Source organism: Pararge aegeria, chromosome 11 (assembly GCF_905163445.1).
Source record: "Pararge aegeria chromosome 11, ilParAegt1.1, whole genome shotgun sequence".
Classification (NCBI taxonomy): Eukaryota; Metazoa; Arthropoda; class Insecta; order Lepidoptera; family Nymphalidae; genus Pararge; species Pararge aegeria.
Genome location: NC_053190.1, coordinates 16,681,722 through 16,695,679, shown reverse-complemented (window position 1 = coordinate 16,695,679; position 13,958 = coordinate 16,681,722). Strand labels below are relative to the sequence as shown.

The 13,958-nt window shown below is 38.9% G+C and overlaps 1 protein-coding gene across 1 annotated transcript; it reads right to left on the bottom strand.

Annotated features, from left to right (window-relative positions):
* Positions 1 to 9,079: 9,079 nt before the first annotated feature.
* On the bottom strand, positions 9,080 to 13,549 carry LOC120627448. Its single transcript, XM_039895453.1, has 2 exons — positions 11,795 to 13,549; positions 9,080 to 9,196 (listed from the first exon to the last, which is right to left on the bottom strand). The coding sequence occupies exons 1-2, from the start codon at positions 13,547 to 13,549 to the stop codon at positions 9,080 to 9,082; spliced, it is 1,872 nt and encodes a 623-aa protein (XP_039751387.1).
* Between the last annotated feature and the right edge of the window lie 409 nt (positions 13,550 to 13,958).

The window sequence follows — 13,958 nt, the reverse complement described above, 5'->3', positions numbered from 1 at the left end:
TTATTTAGAGATATATTATTATTTGAAAGTAACAGAACAACGCGATCTCTTTCTGGTAGTGTTCAAACTATACTTGGACATTGTCGTACCTAATATACAGATCAGTTCGTATCAAGTGACCAAGCCAACAAGTTGTTTCATTCTTATATACAACCAATGTGTAATTGGTTTTAAGACATCAGTCATCAGTCATCCTAGTACCCATAACACAAGTTACGCTTACTTTGTGGCTAGATTACGCTGTGTGTATTGTCGTAGTATATTTATTTATTTATTTATTTAAGACAGTCTTACAGTCTTAAAACCAATGTGTACGTGCCCTTGTACACTACCCAAGATGTACCTTAGTGCATTATACATAAGTCAGTCCTTTTCTTCTATTTATTGATGTGAACGCACTAGATATCAAGCCATAGAGCGAGTAAGTTATAGATGCAGTTTTTGCTAAACGCACGCAAAAAACGCGAGTTTATGAACCCTACCATAGACTTCCTCGCAGGAGATGGAGTTATGTCATTTTGTGTGTTAATGAGGCAATGTACTTGTAGATTGGCTGTAAATTTCGTGCAATAGTCCGAAGCAAGGTTTCTTACATCGAACTTACTTATTTAGCTAGGATTTCCTAAAGGAAGTCATACTTGCTACTTTTAAATCTTAATTTACCATGTTACTGTTGTTGCATATAATATATTACTATATATTCATCTACTGATAATGAGGTCCCCGGGTACGATGTCCAGGTCGAACTAAAACTTATTATTGGGTTTTGCTGTAAAAAAAACTCGTCTAGCAAAAACTGCTTAAAGTATTATTTTAGATTTAAGTCGTTCTTGAATAAAATAACGACACATTTAATAATTTGAATGAAAACCAAAACATAATAATACATAAATTATTAAATCTTATAGATATTTTATTGAAACAAAAAATACATAACCCTAATGTAGTTCTTATGTTTCCAATCCTCATAATGCAATCGAGTATTGTAATAAATGATATCTCAAACGACGAAAAAACATAATTAATGCAATAAAAATTGTCATCAGACCGTTTGTCCTTTGTTTTTTTTTTAAATCTGAGTTGCTTTTTTTCCTTTTTGGACGTATAACATCGATTCTTTATTGAATATCAAAACGATAAAAGTGACCTTCACAAGTCATTTACAAGAATATAAACATATCAGTATTCAATATTGGATAGAAACTGGCGTTGCTTTGCGGAATTCCATGACATAAAATGAAAATTAAGCTGATTTTGCTATAATACGCGAAAACCAGGCAAATCTGTACAGTCAAGATTCTGATCATTTATAGCAAATCAAGCTTAAGGTTCATCGCAATTCATTATTAATATTTTTTTTGTGACATACACACATCGCCATCTAGCCCCAAAGTAAGCGTAAATTGTGTAATGGGTACTAAGATGACGGATGAATATTTTAATGAATAATAAACATTCACTACTATATACAAATAAACACCCAGACATTGAAAAACATTCATGTTCATCGCACACACATTTTCCAGTTGTGGGAATCGAGCCCTAGGACTCAGAAAGCAGGGTCGCTGCCCACTGTGCCGGCCACATGTGATCGGCCGTCAAATATTGAAAAAAATTGGTCTGTGTAATATTTGAAGCTTATATCCTCCGTAGGTATTAATTACTCTTAAACGGTTTGGCAGGCTTCAACGTATTTTTTTCTTAAAACAAACAGTTATAAATACAGTATGGTTTATAAATTTGTAACCTAAAGTGGTTTTTACAAATAATTTCTATATAAACTAATACCAAATAGAGCAACATCAAATTCGAATTCAAAATTTCTTTATTCATGTAGGCCTATCACAGGCACTTATGAAGCGTTTATACATATATGTTTACATAATTGTAAGGGGATGGTGATAACTTCGTTCGCCAACCTAAAGCTGCGAAGGTTCCAAACGCGCCCTAGTCTAAGAAGAGCCCACAACAAACTTAGCCGGGTAATTTTTTTTTGTTATCACCATCTCACAGTTAATTTATATTAAGCTACGAAGCTAGAGCAATTCACACCCAAGCTTTTTTATCGTTTAAGTAATCCTTAATATTATAATAGGATTTTTCTGTAGAGCACAGCAAAAGTTCAGAAAACTGTATAGTATAAAAAGCTTAGTTTATATTGCAATAAAATAAGTCAAGGTTTGGGTCATTATAAACAGATATTTTAAAAAGGGGAGAAAAATTAAATTTGTACTTAGTTCTGGTTAAAGGTATGATCTAGTATTATATTATATTATCAATTCGGTGGAACGTCGCACCAGGTGAATTATAGGTGACAAATCGATGAAACAGGCGAAACTACATAGTTTGCAGCACCGAGCCAATGTTGCCTGTTTATCGGTTTTTTACCGGATATACTTCGGTGAGTGTGCTCAATAACGTCACAATTATTATTATTATTATTATATAATAGACTAAGCAGCTTTCGCTGATGCGTCTATATCATTTCTTGCGTTCTTTGTCTTTTTGATATTTAGCCAGTCTATTCTTAAACTGATTCAGTGATTCTGCAGTCACTACATCTTCAGGCAAGGCATTCCACATTTGTATAACTCTATTGCTGATAAAGTGCTTGGAAGGATTAGACGATGCCTGCTGATATTCAATTTTAAGACCATAGCCCCTTAATCTGGGGTTACTCTTTTTTGAAAATAAATATTGTTTTTTTTTATCCACGTTTCATAAAAAAGAACAATATTTATTTTCAAAAAAGAGTAACCCCAGATTAAGGGTACAAACCGCTAGGATGTGGAACGCCCTCCCGACAACTGTGTTTTCGGCCTAGCCTAACTTGAGTACCTTCAAGGCAAGAGTGAATACGCTTATTCTAGGCAAGCGTGCTCCCACCTCATCATCGCTTTTTACAAGGCATGATTGTCGCCAAGCGCTGGCATATCGTAATTTATTATATATAAATTAGTTACAATACCAGAAACCGATAGCTAATTCTATTGATCGGATTACTTAAGGAGATAAACAATGTATAACAGAATTACGAAAGAATATTGAGGAATGTATAAGTATATTTCATAAGGAATAGTTTGTAAAATATAAAATCAAAAGAAGCAAATTTATATTTCCATACACACGAATTTGAAAACAATCTGAGTATTTACTTATGAAGATAAAAACAGACACGTGCATAGTACCTACGCTACGCGACGCGTACCTCATAAAGTGACAGGAGTTACATGATTTTAATTTTGCATCTGATGTTACGGTTGTATCTGATTTATTTCAGTAATAACTATGGAAGTGCTTTAGTCAAAAACTATTAGTTTTTAGGTTTCACAGATAAGTCTCAGAGATTACATAAAGCCTGTAAAGTATTATTTCGTATATCATTTACACATTGTATACGCTTTAGTGTAGTAACACAGGGCTAGTGTTAAAAACTTCTTGACAGTAAGCCCAAGAGATAAAGTCGATCACAGAACCTCGTGATCTTAAGTGAACCGCTGCTAGACTAAGGAGGTACTTAGAAGCAGCAGCACAAATCTAACTTATTATAATTGCGCACAATTTATAATACTTTATCAACTCGGAGCGGTCGCAGATAAAGAATTCCTAAACACTAATCTCCATAGCTTTCAAATGCTTAAATTTACACCCGCAATTTACCCACGCAAAGTTTTCTAGGCTGGCCGAACACTAACTTAAACTCTTTGACAATTGTATCTTGGTGTTATTGAATCCAGTTTCCGCTGTTCTGCGACAACGATTTATTTATACGCCATAGAAAACTGTTCGTATATAACGGGCAACAGAGATAAAGTATTGAAATAAGGCTTAACGTGTGTATCTAAGGAGCTCTGATAGCGTACGACAACGGCTCGATCTATTTTGACGGCCGACTGGCGCAGTGGGCAGCGACCCTGCTTTCTGAGTCCAAGGCCGTGGGTTCGATTCCCACAACTGGAAAATGTTTGTGTGATGAGCATTAAGTGTTTTTCAGTGTCTGGGTGTTTATATGTATTTTCTAATTATTTATGTATATATAATTCATAACAATATTCATCAGTCATCTTAGTACCCATAACACAAGCTACGCTTACTTTGGGGCTAGGTGGCGATGTGTGTATTGTCGTAGTATATTTATTTATTTATTTATTTATCCTTAATCTTGAAGAAACCCGTTGTTGTCGAAATTGCTGATTGTTTATTTTCAATATGTTAAATTAAATAAGTGAATAATGTATACAGAGTAGAGTAGGTATACAATACGATTGGGTATTTCATTAAGTTTAAGCAACTTTAGAACATCTTTTTTTTTTATCCCACTACAATCTCACCTGGCGGTAAGTGATGATGCAAGTCTAAGATCGTAGCGGGCTAACCTGTTAGGGAGTATGTCAGTCATACCCCTAAACCTAATCGGTGTCTACGCGACATTGCACCGGAAAAATAAATCGCTTAGCGGCACGTCTTTGTCGGTAGGGCGGTAACTAGCCACTGCCAAAGTCTCGCAACAGACCAGAGAAAATTCAGAAATTATAAATTCCCAAAATGGCCCAGCCGGGAATCGAAGCCTGGACCTACTTAAATTCGCAGCGCTCGCCGTTGCGCCAGGAAATCGTTTTCTCTCACCTAAAATGCTTCCTTTACCTAGCAATATGAGTGAATGAATGAATTAAAATATCACTACCTAAACCGAGCAGTCCACTAAACCGCTCTGGGCCAGTGTGGTGGACTATGGCCTTAACCCCTTCTGATACGTTTAAGCCTTGTTATTAGCCAGATGATGACGAATATGATGATCTGGCTCATAACGAGTTATAGTTATCAAAAGGGTAACATTGTTAATATGGTACCTCTATTCACCACTACGTAATTTCAATATTGTGCTAAAATATTGAAAATATTAATTGTTTAGCAACAACGGTCTATATTAGGTTTTTTTTTTGTTCAATTAAACTTTTTATTCAAATTCACACCACGCACCTTTAGGGGCTGCACAATAAAAGGAAAAGAGGTCCCATGCCCATCTTATATTCACATGTTATGTAAAGATTAATTCAGAATTATGTAAAGTTAGCATAGTTGCATATAATATGTAAAACAACAAGAATAAATCATTGAAGGGCATGCAGTAATAAAACAAACTGTCACAGCAACATACGCATGGGGACATTTGCCTTGTTTGACTTTAGTGCCTACCATTGTATACATGGTACGCCTCGCTACGTTGCTTTGGTAGTGTTAATACAAGTGAAATGGTGCAATTTTTTCAACATAGGCAAACGAAGTAAAGCTATTGCGTTACAGAATATTGAATAAACCGTTACTAAACAATTAATGAATTTCTTTTCAGTTTCATGCCGGTAGAATCTGCCTTCCGAACCTGTGGCAGAGTCACTACAAACAGACAGACTTGACGTTCCCAAAATACAGTCGAGATAAACAAATACCTTCTTAATCAAGGATATCAACGGAAAGTTGACCACACACTTCTATAATTCTGTGATATAAGTCTTTAAACAGACAATATGTCACTGACTTATTGGTGCATTAAAAGTGCACCAAGCGAGCCACACGAGATAACTTTGCATTGCCGTCTTAATAGTAAGATATTACTGTCAATCCCTCATTTATCGGTAAGTATTTCCAAGGTTATACCGAAATAAGTAGTATAAACATAACAAAAAAAAATTAATAAGTTATAACAAAGTAGAGGTACTGGAAAGTGTTTCTAGAAAAAACATATTTTTCTCGTCGTATCTTTTAGAAATAGGTCGACAAAATGGTAGAAATAATTATCCCGTGGTGCGTGTTACAGGCCTAAGAAAACATCAAACTCAGCCGGGCATAAGTTGTATATTGTGTCGATATTTCCTTCTCGCTTGCATCCATCCATTTGATCGAGCGCGTTGTCTTGAGAATGCACAGTTGAATGAATCGGTGCTATTAGGGTTTCTGTGGGCAACCTTTTGGGCAATTTTTTGGGTTTAACTTTTTGTCCGTATCGGATGACGTCGCCTTTTCTCGGCTTTCTGCCGAGCGCGGCGTTTCGTTTGGTTTTGTTTTTGTTCGAATGCCATTTTCGGAATTTGACTGCTCATATTTTTCAATATTACTTTATTAGTGACTCGGGTTCTAATGAAGCCATTCTACATAGTTTAGTTGTTTTTGCATTTAGATTGCAGATTATTATCAAGAAGTCATAGGTCTTAAACAAGAAACTGATTACTCTAGCTATCAGCGGCTTTATGACATTTTTGGAATCAACATTTTCCATTTGTCATGAATCAAAAAACAATTTCTTTATATCAAGTTATGAATTTGTAGACAAAGCTGTGTCAAATATTTCTTTATTCAAATAGGCACATAGATGGCACTTTTGATGCGTTGATTATATACAAAATGTGTACATGGCGATAACTACAATCGTAAACTTAAAACTAAAGCTACGAGGGTTCCAAACGCGCCCTGGTCTAAGAAGAAGCCCACAACAAACTTAGCCGGGTGTTCTTTTTGTTATCACCATCTCACATTATCATTAGAAAATATTTAAGAAGCAATCTGGTTAGAGCAATTGTTCACACCCAAGCTTTTTTATCATTTACGTAATCCTTTACTTTTTTTAGTATAATAGGGCTTTTTTATAAGCTTTCGCTTAATACAAACTTTGAACTTTTTTTAGTGACATCCCCAAGATATCAACCGGTAATTTAATGTAAAATTGTATACAATTTCCTTTATATGAATTGCTTATTTTGTGTAGTCTAGTGTACTACACTGCAAGTTTATTTTTGCTTCTAACGTTCAAATTATTGCTGTCACATTTTCTTTTAAATTTTGATATATTTTTGTGAATAATAATAAATTTTCAAATATGTATTGGCTATAGACTGTCATTATTTTGTGGGAAAATAATTATTTAAAAAAAAGTTATTAATTAAAAAAAATATATAAAAATATGTTATACCTAAGAGTAAATTCTATGAAAAAATTATTTATTTATTTATTTATTTAAACTCTTTATTTGTACACCACTACACAGTTAGGAAAATAAAGGACGAATAGAGAGAAACACAAAAAACTGGAGTAGAATACAAAAGGTGGCCTTATCGCTTAAAAGCGATCTCTGCCAGGCAACCTTAGGATTAGGAGACAACAAGAGCGAGAGCAAAAAGGTGGTGTAAAATTATTATAAAATTACAATAAGAGTCTAGTGAAACTTCCATCGTAATTAGTATTACGATAAATTTGGCGTTTTTTTATGAACACCCAAATCCAGTGTTATATATAGTAAGGTTTCGATTACTTGTCGATTCAAAAATATTGTATTTCTAAACGGGTAAACATCTACTCTTGAGTCCGAAACAAAATAAGTGGCGTATTATATTCACTTAAAAAGACTAAAGGTTTTTGAATAACAAAATTATTGAGTTTTTGATGTCATTAATATTGTCGGAAACGAGGATCGTATCCCACGGGCAATATTTATTACCTGGCGTAATCTAGGTATCTAACGTGAGCTCACATATTAAAATAGTACCTAACTAACCCACATTGAATATCTAATGTGACGTCAATCTTAAATTAACAGTTATTGTATGAGGAAGTGTCAAATATTAGCACCGAAATTAAAATAAGCAAAGTTCTGTTCTCGTACCATCGGTAAAATAAAAGTATAGGTACAGGACAGTCTTATGTAGGGAGTTCCAAAGTCCACGGTTATAGGCCGGCTTACAGCGACTCGTTTGATGTCCGTCCACCTCGTTGGGGGCCGATTAAGCCTGATTTTACCTGTGTGGGTTCCATTCCAGCACCTTGGAACCCTAACGTCCATCGGTTCTCCGAGCTATGTGCCCCGCGCATTTCAACTTCAACTTTGAGACTCGCCAAGCTATGTCGCTAACTCTAATTCTTTTACGGATCTCCTCATTTCTGATCACGTTAGACGTAGCGTTCTCTCCAAAAATTGTACATTAAAAAAAAAACACCGGACAAACACAAATATTATTTATTATGTGGATATTCAGTATATTTACACCCAAACTCAATGAGTTAAGCGGTCAGTATTTATTACCAAAGGGAATGGTAATAACCAGAACGAGTAATAGTGGGTAATCCCTCTTGAATTTTATGCTACGATATTGCTCCTAGCTGTATTTTATATGTTAAGGCGATGAATTATCCAACTGATTAAGCTATGCGTACGACCTCTGCTATAAACGCTCAGAAAACGCAACGCTTGAATGTTTATCTAAAGCAATATTATAAGTCGTTTTCATATTATTTTTGTACAAGCAAGCAACAAAACAAGGATCAATAAATAATAAACATTTTCTACTTTAAATAATTCTTTTTAAGTCATCAATCTTTTAGTTATGATTATAACCTAAATATTTGACCGAATGACATTAAGTTAATGGAAAGAAAGATTTTTAAAGGTTAAAAAAATCAAACATATAACAACGGCTTAACATGTACTCCTAAAAAAAGTGAAACGTGGAACTATGCAATGTAGGTTGACTGACACACTGGTAACAAATATTATCACCTTTCCCTTTATTGACCCATTAATAGAACACTATACGGCCCTTTTTTTTTTTTTAATATTGCACAACGCTTGCTATAGAGAACTCACAGACCTGCAGGTTTGCTCACGCTGCTTTGCTACCATTAAAGCAACTGATAAACGACAAGACACCGGGAGGCATCTTTGCATCGTTCGAGTCCATGTAGGACTGCGGTGCATCGATAATGCAGTCGTATTTATATCAAAATACCCACCAACTCAATGTCATGAACATAAATATCTGGAAAATATGAGTTTGGAGTTATCAAAAGTTTAAATATTTACCCACTTTATAAATTTACTGCAACACAACCTTAAAATGCATAAATCTCCAAAAAGTTCAACCGTCGAAAAGAGAGTTCGAAGTCTTAACAACATGGCTATCACCGCTTAGTAATTGCTATAACTCCTCGAAATACTTCGGGCTACTTGTACCCATGAAATCAGTTTTGGGAGCGGTTTAAAATACGCGTGAAAAACGTCTGCGCCGATTATAACAATGATTGGAACCCTACCTTAAGCTGCATTTCTGTTCGGCACGCAACACTCCACAATAAGTGTCACAACATTGACATAAGTTAGCACCTTACCGTTGCCACGAGCGCGGTCGTACGGCTGGACGCAGAAAGTCATCTACATTCAGATTATTAAATCTCATTTAGTGCACTATAAATACTTGGAATATTATGTATCGGAATGACGGAAATTCAAGTTAAAAGCTACAACGGAGTATTACGTTGTGAATTATGATAGACATAAGGCTTATTGTGATGTAGAAAGTAGGTGTATAACTTTCTTGGTCTCTCTGGTCCTTTTTTTTTATAGGCGCAGTGGGCAGCGACTCTGCATTCTGAGTCCAAGGCTGTGAGTTTGATCGGGAATCATCAGTGTTCTTTGGCATAAGGCCCTTTAAGTTATACTCTAAGCGTTTAAGATGAATTAATTGTCTCCATGATAATTTAAAGTTTTATAGTCTATTGATGATGTTGATAAAAAACATAATTTTGTCCCGTAGAAGTAATAAATAAAAGCCACGCATTTACGTGACGGCTCTTAGGCCAGGTTAAAAAACGCCATAAAAGCCATAAACCCGTTCCTCATCTGATACAAATTGCGACATACTCATACTTACACGCCCGGTACAGTTACGTAGCTAGAGGCGTTGCGTGAAGGTCTTTGCGCACTGCGTAATGGATACATAAACTTTAGTTTTCTTGTAATCCTATCCGGTCAAACTCTAAAGTTCGGAAACCAAAATGATGGGTAAGGCACACATTTCAGAGGACCGATGTCCTCGAACTGAATGAATTTTAACAAAATGCAAAGTATTTTATAATTTTGATTCGTGTTTTACCTACACTTGGAGGAATCAGCAATTTCGCAGTTCACAGTCGCTACAAGACTGGTACAAAAGTCATATACTAATTTTCGGCAACCGTTGTAGGAGAGCCGTAGCTTAGTGGTTACGCTCAGGCTGCGATTGCCACAGAGTCGCAGATTCAAATCCAGACGGTACCAAAAAAAATTTATATGCATTTTAAATTTATAAATTCTTAACAATTTCATTTGGACTTGCTGATTTTTAAAACTACACATTATATTGTTTACGCAAAAAATCATGAAAGATAAAAGCGTTAATTATTTAATTTTTTTTTTTTTTTTTTTTTATTAACGATAGGCCAGCGTTTGACGACAATCATGCCCGTTAGAAAGCAATGATGAGGTCTAGGTTGGAGCACGCTTGCCTAGAAAAAGCCTATTCACTCTAGCCTTGAAGGTACCTAAATTATACGTGGCAGGAAACACAGTTACCGGGAGGGCGTTCCACATCTTAGCGGCACGTATCAGAAACGTGGATAAAAAACGTTTCGTGCGTGTTGATGGGATATCAACCACATAAGGATGCCACCGCTCTCGGTGTCTCGCTGTTCTGTGGTAAAACGGGGAAGGGGGAACAAGATTGTGAAGTTCCTGAGCACACTCACCGAAGTATATCCGGTAAAAAACCGATAAACAGGCAACATTGCGTCGGTGCTGGAGACTATGTAGTTTCGCCTGCGTTAACGAATTGTCGCCTATAATTCTCCTGGCGCGACGATCCACCGAATCCAAAGCTTCAAGTTGGTACTTGGCAGAGCCACCCCACAGGTGACTACAGTACTCCATGCAGGTTCGCACTTGAGCCTGGTACAGTGCGAGGCGTTGACCTGGCGTGAAGTACCGCCTAACCTTATTGAGGATACCAAGTTTTTTAGCTGCCACTTTGGCTTTGGACTCGATGCATTTGCCAAAATTGAGATTGGATGAGATGTTGACACCCAAGAGCTCAATATGGTCGCTAATTGGTACGGATACACCCCGGAAAGTGGGAGCCAAGGTGAAAGGGCTCTTTTTTGCGGAAAATAAACACGACTGCGTCTTGGCAGCATTGAACTTAACCAAATTGGCGTCACCCCAATCAGACACCTCTTTTAGAGTCAAGTTAATACGCTCCACCAAGGACTCTCTATGCTCAAGGATATCATTAGCACTGGCCCTAGGGCTGAACAAGTACCTCTCCGTAACGGTGCTGTCATCAGCGTACCCAAAAAGATTGGGATTCAAAAGATCGTTGATGTGTAGCAGAAAGAGAGTAGCGGAGAGGACAGATCCCTGAGGAACACCGGCATTGACAGCCATGAGGTTAGAAGAGTGGCCATCGACAACCACTCGAAAAGACCGTTCCCTCAAAAAATCAGATATCCAGCTGCAAAGGCCAGCAGGTATTCCGTAAGCAGAAAGCTTACTGAGAAGGCCGCCGTGCCAGACCCGATCAAAAGCCTTGGAGATATCCAGAGAGACAGCAAGTGCCTCACCGTGTTTCTCAATGGCTTCGCCCCATGTATGAGTGGCATACACTAGAAGATCACCAGTAGACCGGTTCTTACGGAAACCATACTGTCGGTCTGATATAAGATCGTTTCCTTCTAGGTATGAGAGGAGCTTGTTATTGAGTACACGTTCCATAGTTTTACAGAGTATGGACGTGATGGCAATAGGTCTGTAATTGGCCGGGTCCGCACGACTACCTTTCTTGGGTACTGGCTGCACATTCGCAATCTTCCAAGATTTTGGGACTTGAGCAGAATTTAGAGAGAGTCGAAACAAGCGTGTCAGCACAGGAGACAACTCAGGAGCACAGTTCCGCAGGACAACTGCAGATATACCATCTGGGCCACTGGCTTTACTCACGTCAAGGTTGCGAAGTGCTTTTAAGACCTCGTGCTGGTGTATATGGATCTCAGACATGACTGAGTCGCACGGTAGAAGGCGCGGTGGGGGGGTACTTCCAGCATCCAGACGCGAGTTTTCCGCAAACAGAGATGCAAGGAGATTTGCTTTTTCTGCTGCAGACACTGCCAATGACCCGTCAGGTTTCTGCAAGGGCGGCAGCGAAGAACGACAAAAGTTTGCCTCGACCGACTTCGCGAGTGACCAGAAAGCTTTACTACCACTGGGAAGAGCAGCTAGTTTACGTCCAATGCGATTGGTGCGGCCGAAGCGAGACTTTTTGAGGACCCGCTTGTAGGATTTGGCGGCAATATTGAATTCTTTTTTCTTATCCCTGACGTCCAAAGCCTTATGAGCACGAGCATCCGCCCAAGCTACAAACGCAGACTGTTTTCGTGCCTCTGCACTGGCACATTCAGCGTTGTACCACGGGGGAGTTTTGCCAGCTAGTGATACGTCAGAGAATGGTATGAAGAACTCCATTGCCTGACGTATCACGCCTGATATAGCTTTCTCACAGCTCGAAGGGTCTTTGGAAGAGAAACAAATTTGCCGCCAAGGATAGGATGCAAAGAAATGACGCATCTCATCCCAATCTGCCAACCTGTATCGCCACACTCGTCTCTTAACAGTGGAATCAGAGGCGGGAGGGTAGTAGTTTGATACAGACTTCACCAGACAGTGGTCGGAAGTACCTAAGGGAGCTGAAACTGACACCGAAAAACTGTCTGGGTCGGTTGTTAGCAGAAGGTCCAAACAATTGGGTGTATGACCGTTAACATCAGGTATCCGCGTGGCTACGTGAACGAGCTGAGAGAGATCTAACGATAATGCAAATTTGCGCGCCTCTCTCCCAGCATGATCGGTTTTCTGGTACGGGTATAGCCACTCTTGGTGGTGGGCATTAAAATCCCCCAGAAATACAAGCCTAGCAGTCGGATACCGACGCTGAACGGTATCTGCCCTTTCGCAGAGATAGTTGAACAGCTGAGTGGTCTCCTGGTCGCCGCTATGCGAACGATAGACGCACGCATAAATCGTACGCTCTAAACCCGTATCTACCAAGCACCACAGAACAGAGAAGTTTGGTACCTCCAAATTACGGAGACGTTGGCAGCAGATGTTGTCTCGAACGTACATGCAGACCCCTGCGCGAGGTTTAAAATTGTGCTCAAGCGAGTACCCGGGGTACTGCAGGTATCCTACATCTGCAGGACTGACTATTTGCGTCTCCGTAAGGAAAAGCATATGCGGCTTAGAGGTCTCAAGATGGTGATGAACCGCGTAGAGATTGGAGTGCAGTCCTCGAATGTTAGAGAGGTGCACTGTGAATGAGAGGTAGTGCAGCCGCTGTGTAACCTTACTTCTTTTTCTGTTACGCTTCATTATTATGTGGGGGTAGTGGATAGGTAGGGGAATTGGAAGTTGTACGAGATGCAGCATTTTAGATACCATGACCTTCGTCACCGCGACGCTGATGGTAGACTCGACTGGAGACCGCGGGGACGCCCGAACCCCCCTGGGAATCGCCATCGGGACCTCTCTCCGGTCGCCAACCGGCACGATGAAGGCCATCCCAGGATTTTTCGCGAGGTGGCGGGGCAGCCTTTCATAGGTGGCTAACCTACTAATTGGGCCCCCTACTACCTGCGGTCGGCCAGCGGTGCACCGTGCTTCGGATCCCGCTGCTCTCCAAATCGAGACGCCCGGCGCCATGACAACACGGATCAAAACCTATCATCAAATGCAGCACAACTGTACAAACCCATTTCCCCTCAATTAGCTACTACGAGCATCGCTCCGGAACACGACCAGTCGTATGACACAGTAAATCGTGACACATGGCAAATCATGGCACATGGCAAATCGCAGGGTGGTATTTCAAGCCACGGACCAAACCTACCACCTTTGTTTTTGTTGCTCATTTTGCACCACCCAGGGGCCACGTGTAGGGTAACGAGGGTTCCAACCTGTCTTTGGTAAAACCTACGGACGCGAGCAACTCTGACCCCCAAAACTATGTGTGTCTTAATATTTTTTGCATTTATGTATCCAATATATTTTGACAAAGTAATTTATTTATTATTATGCTTCACTTAACTTGGTTTTCACGCTAAAGACCATG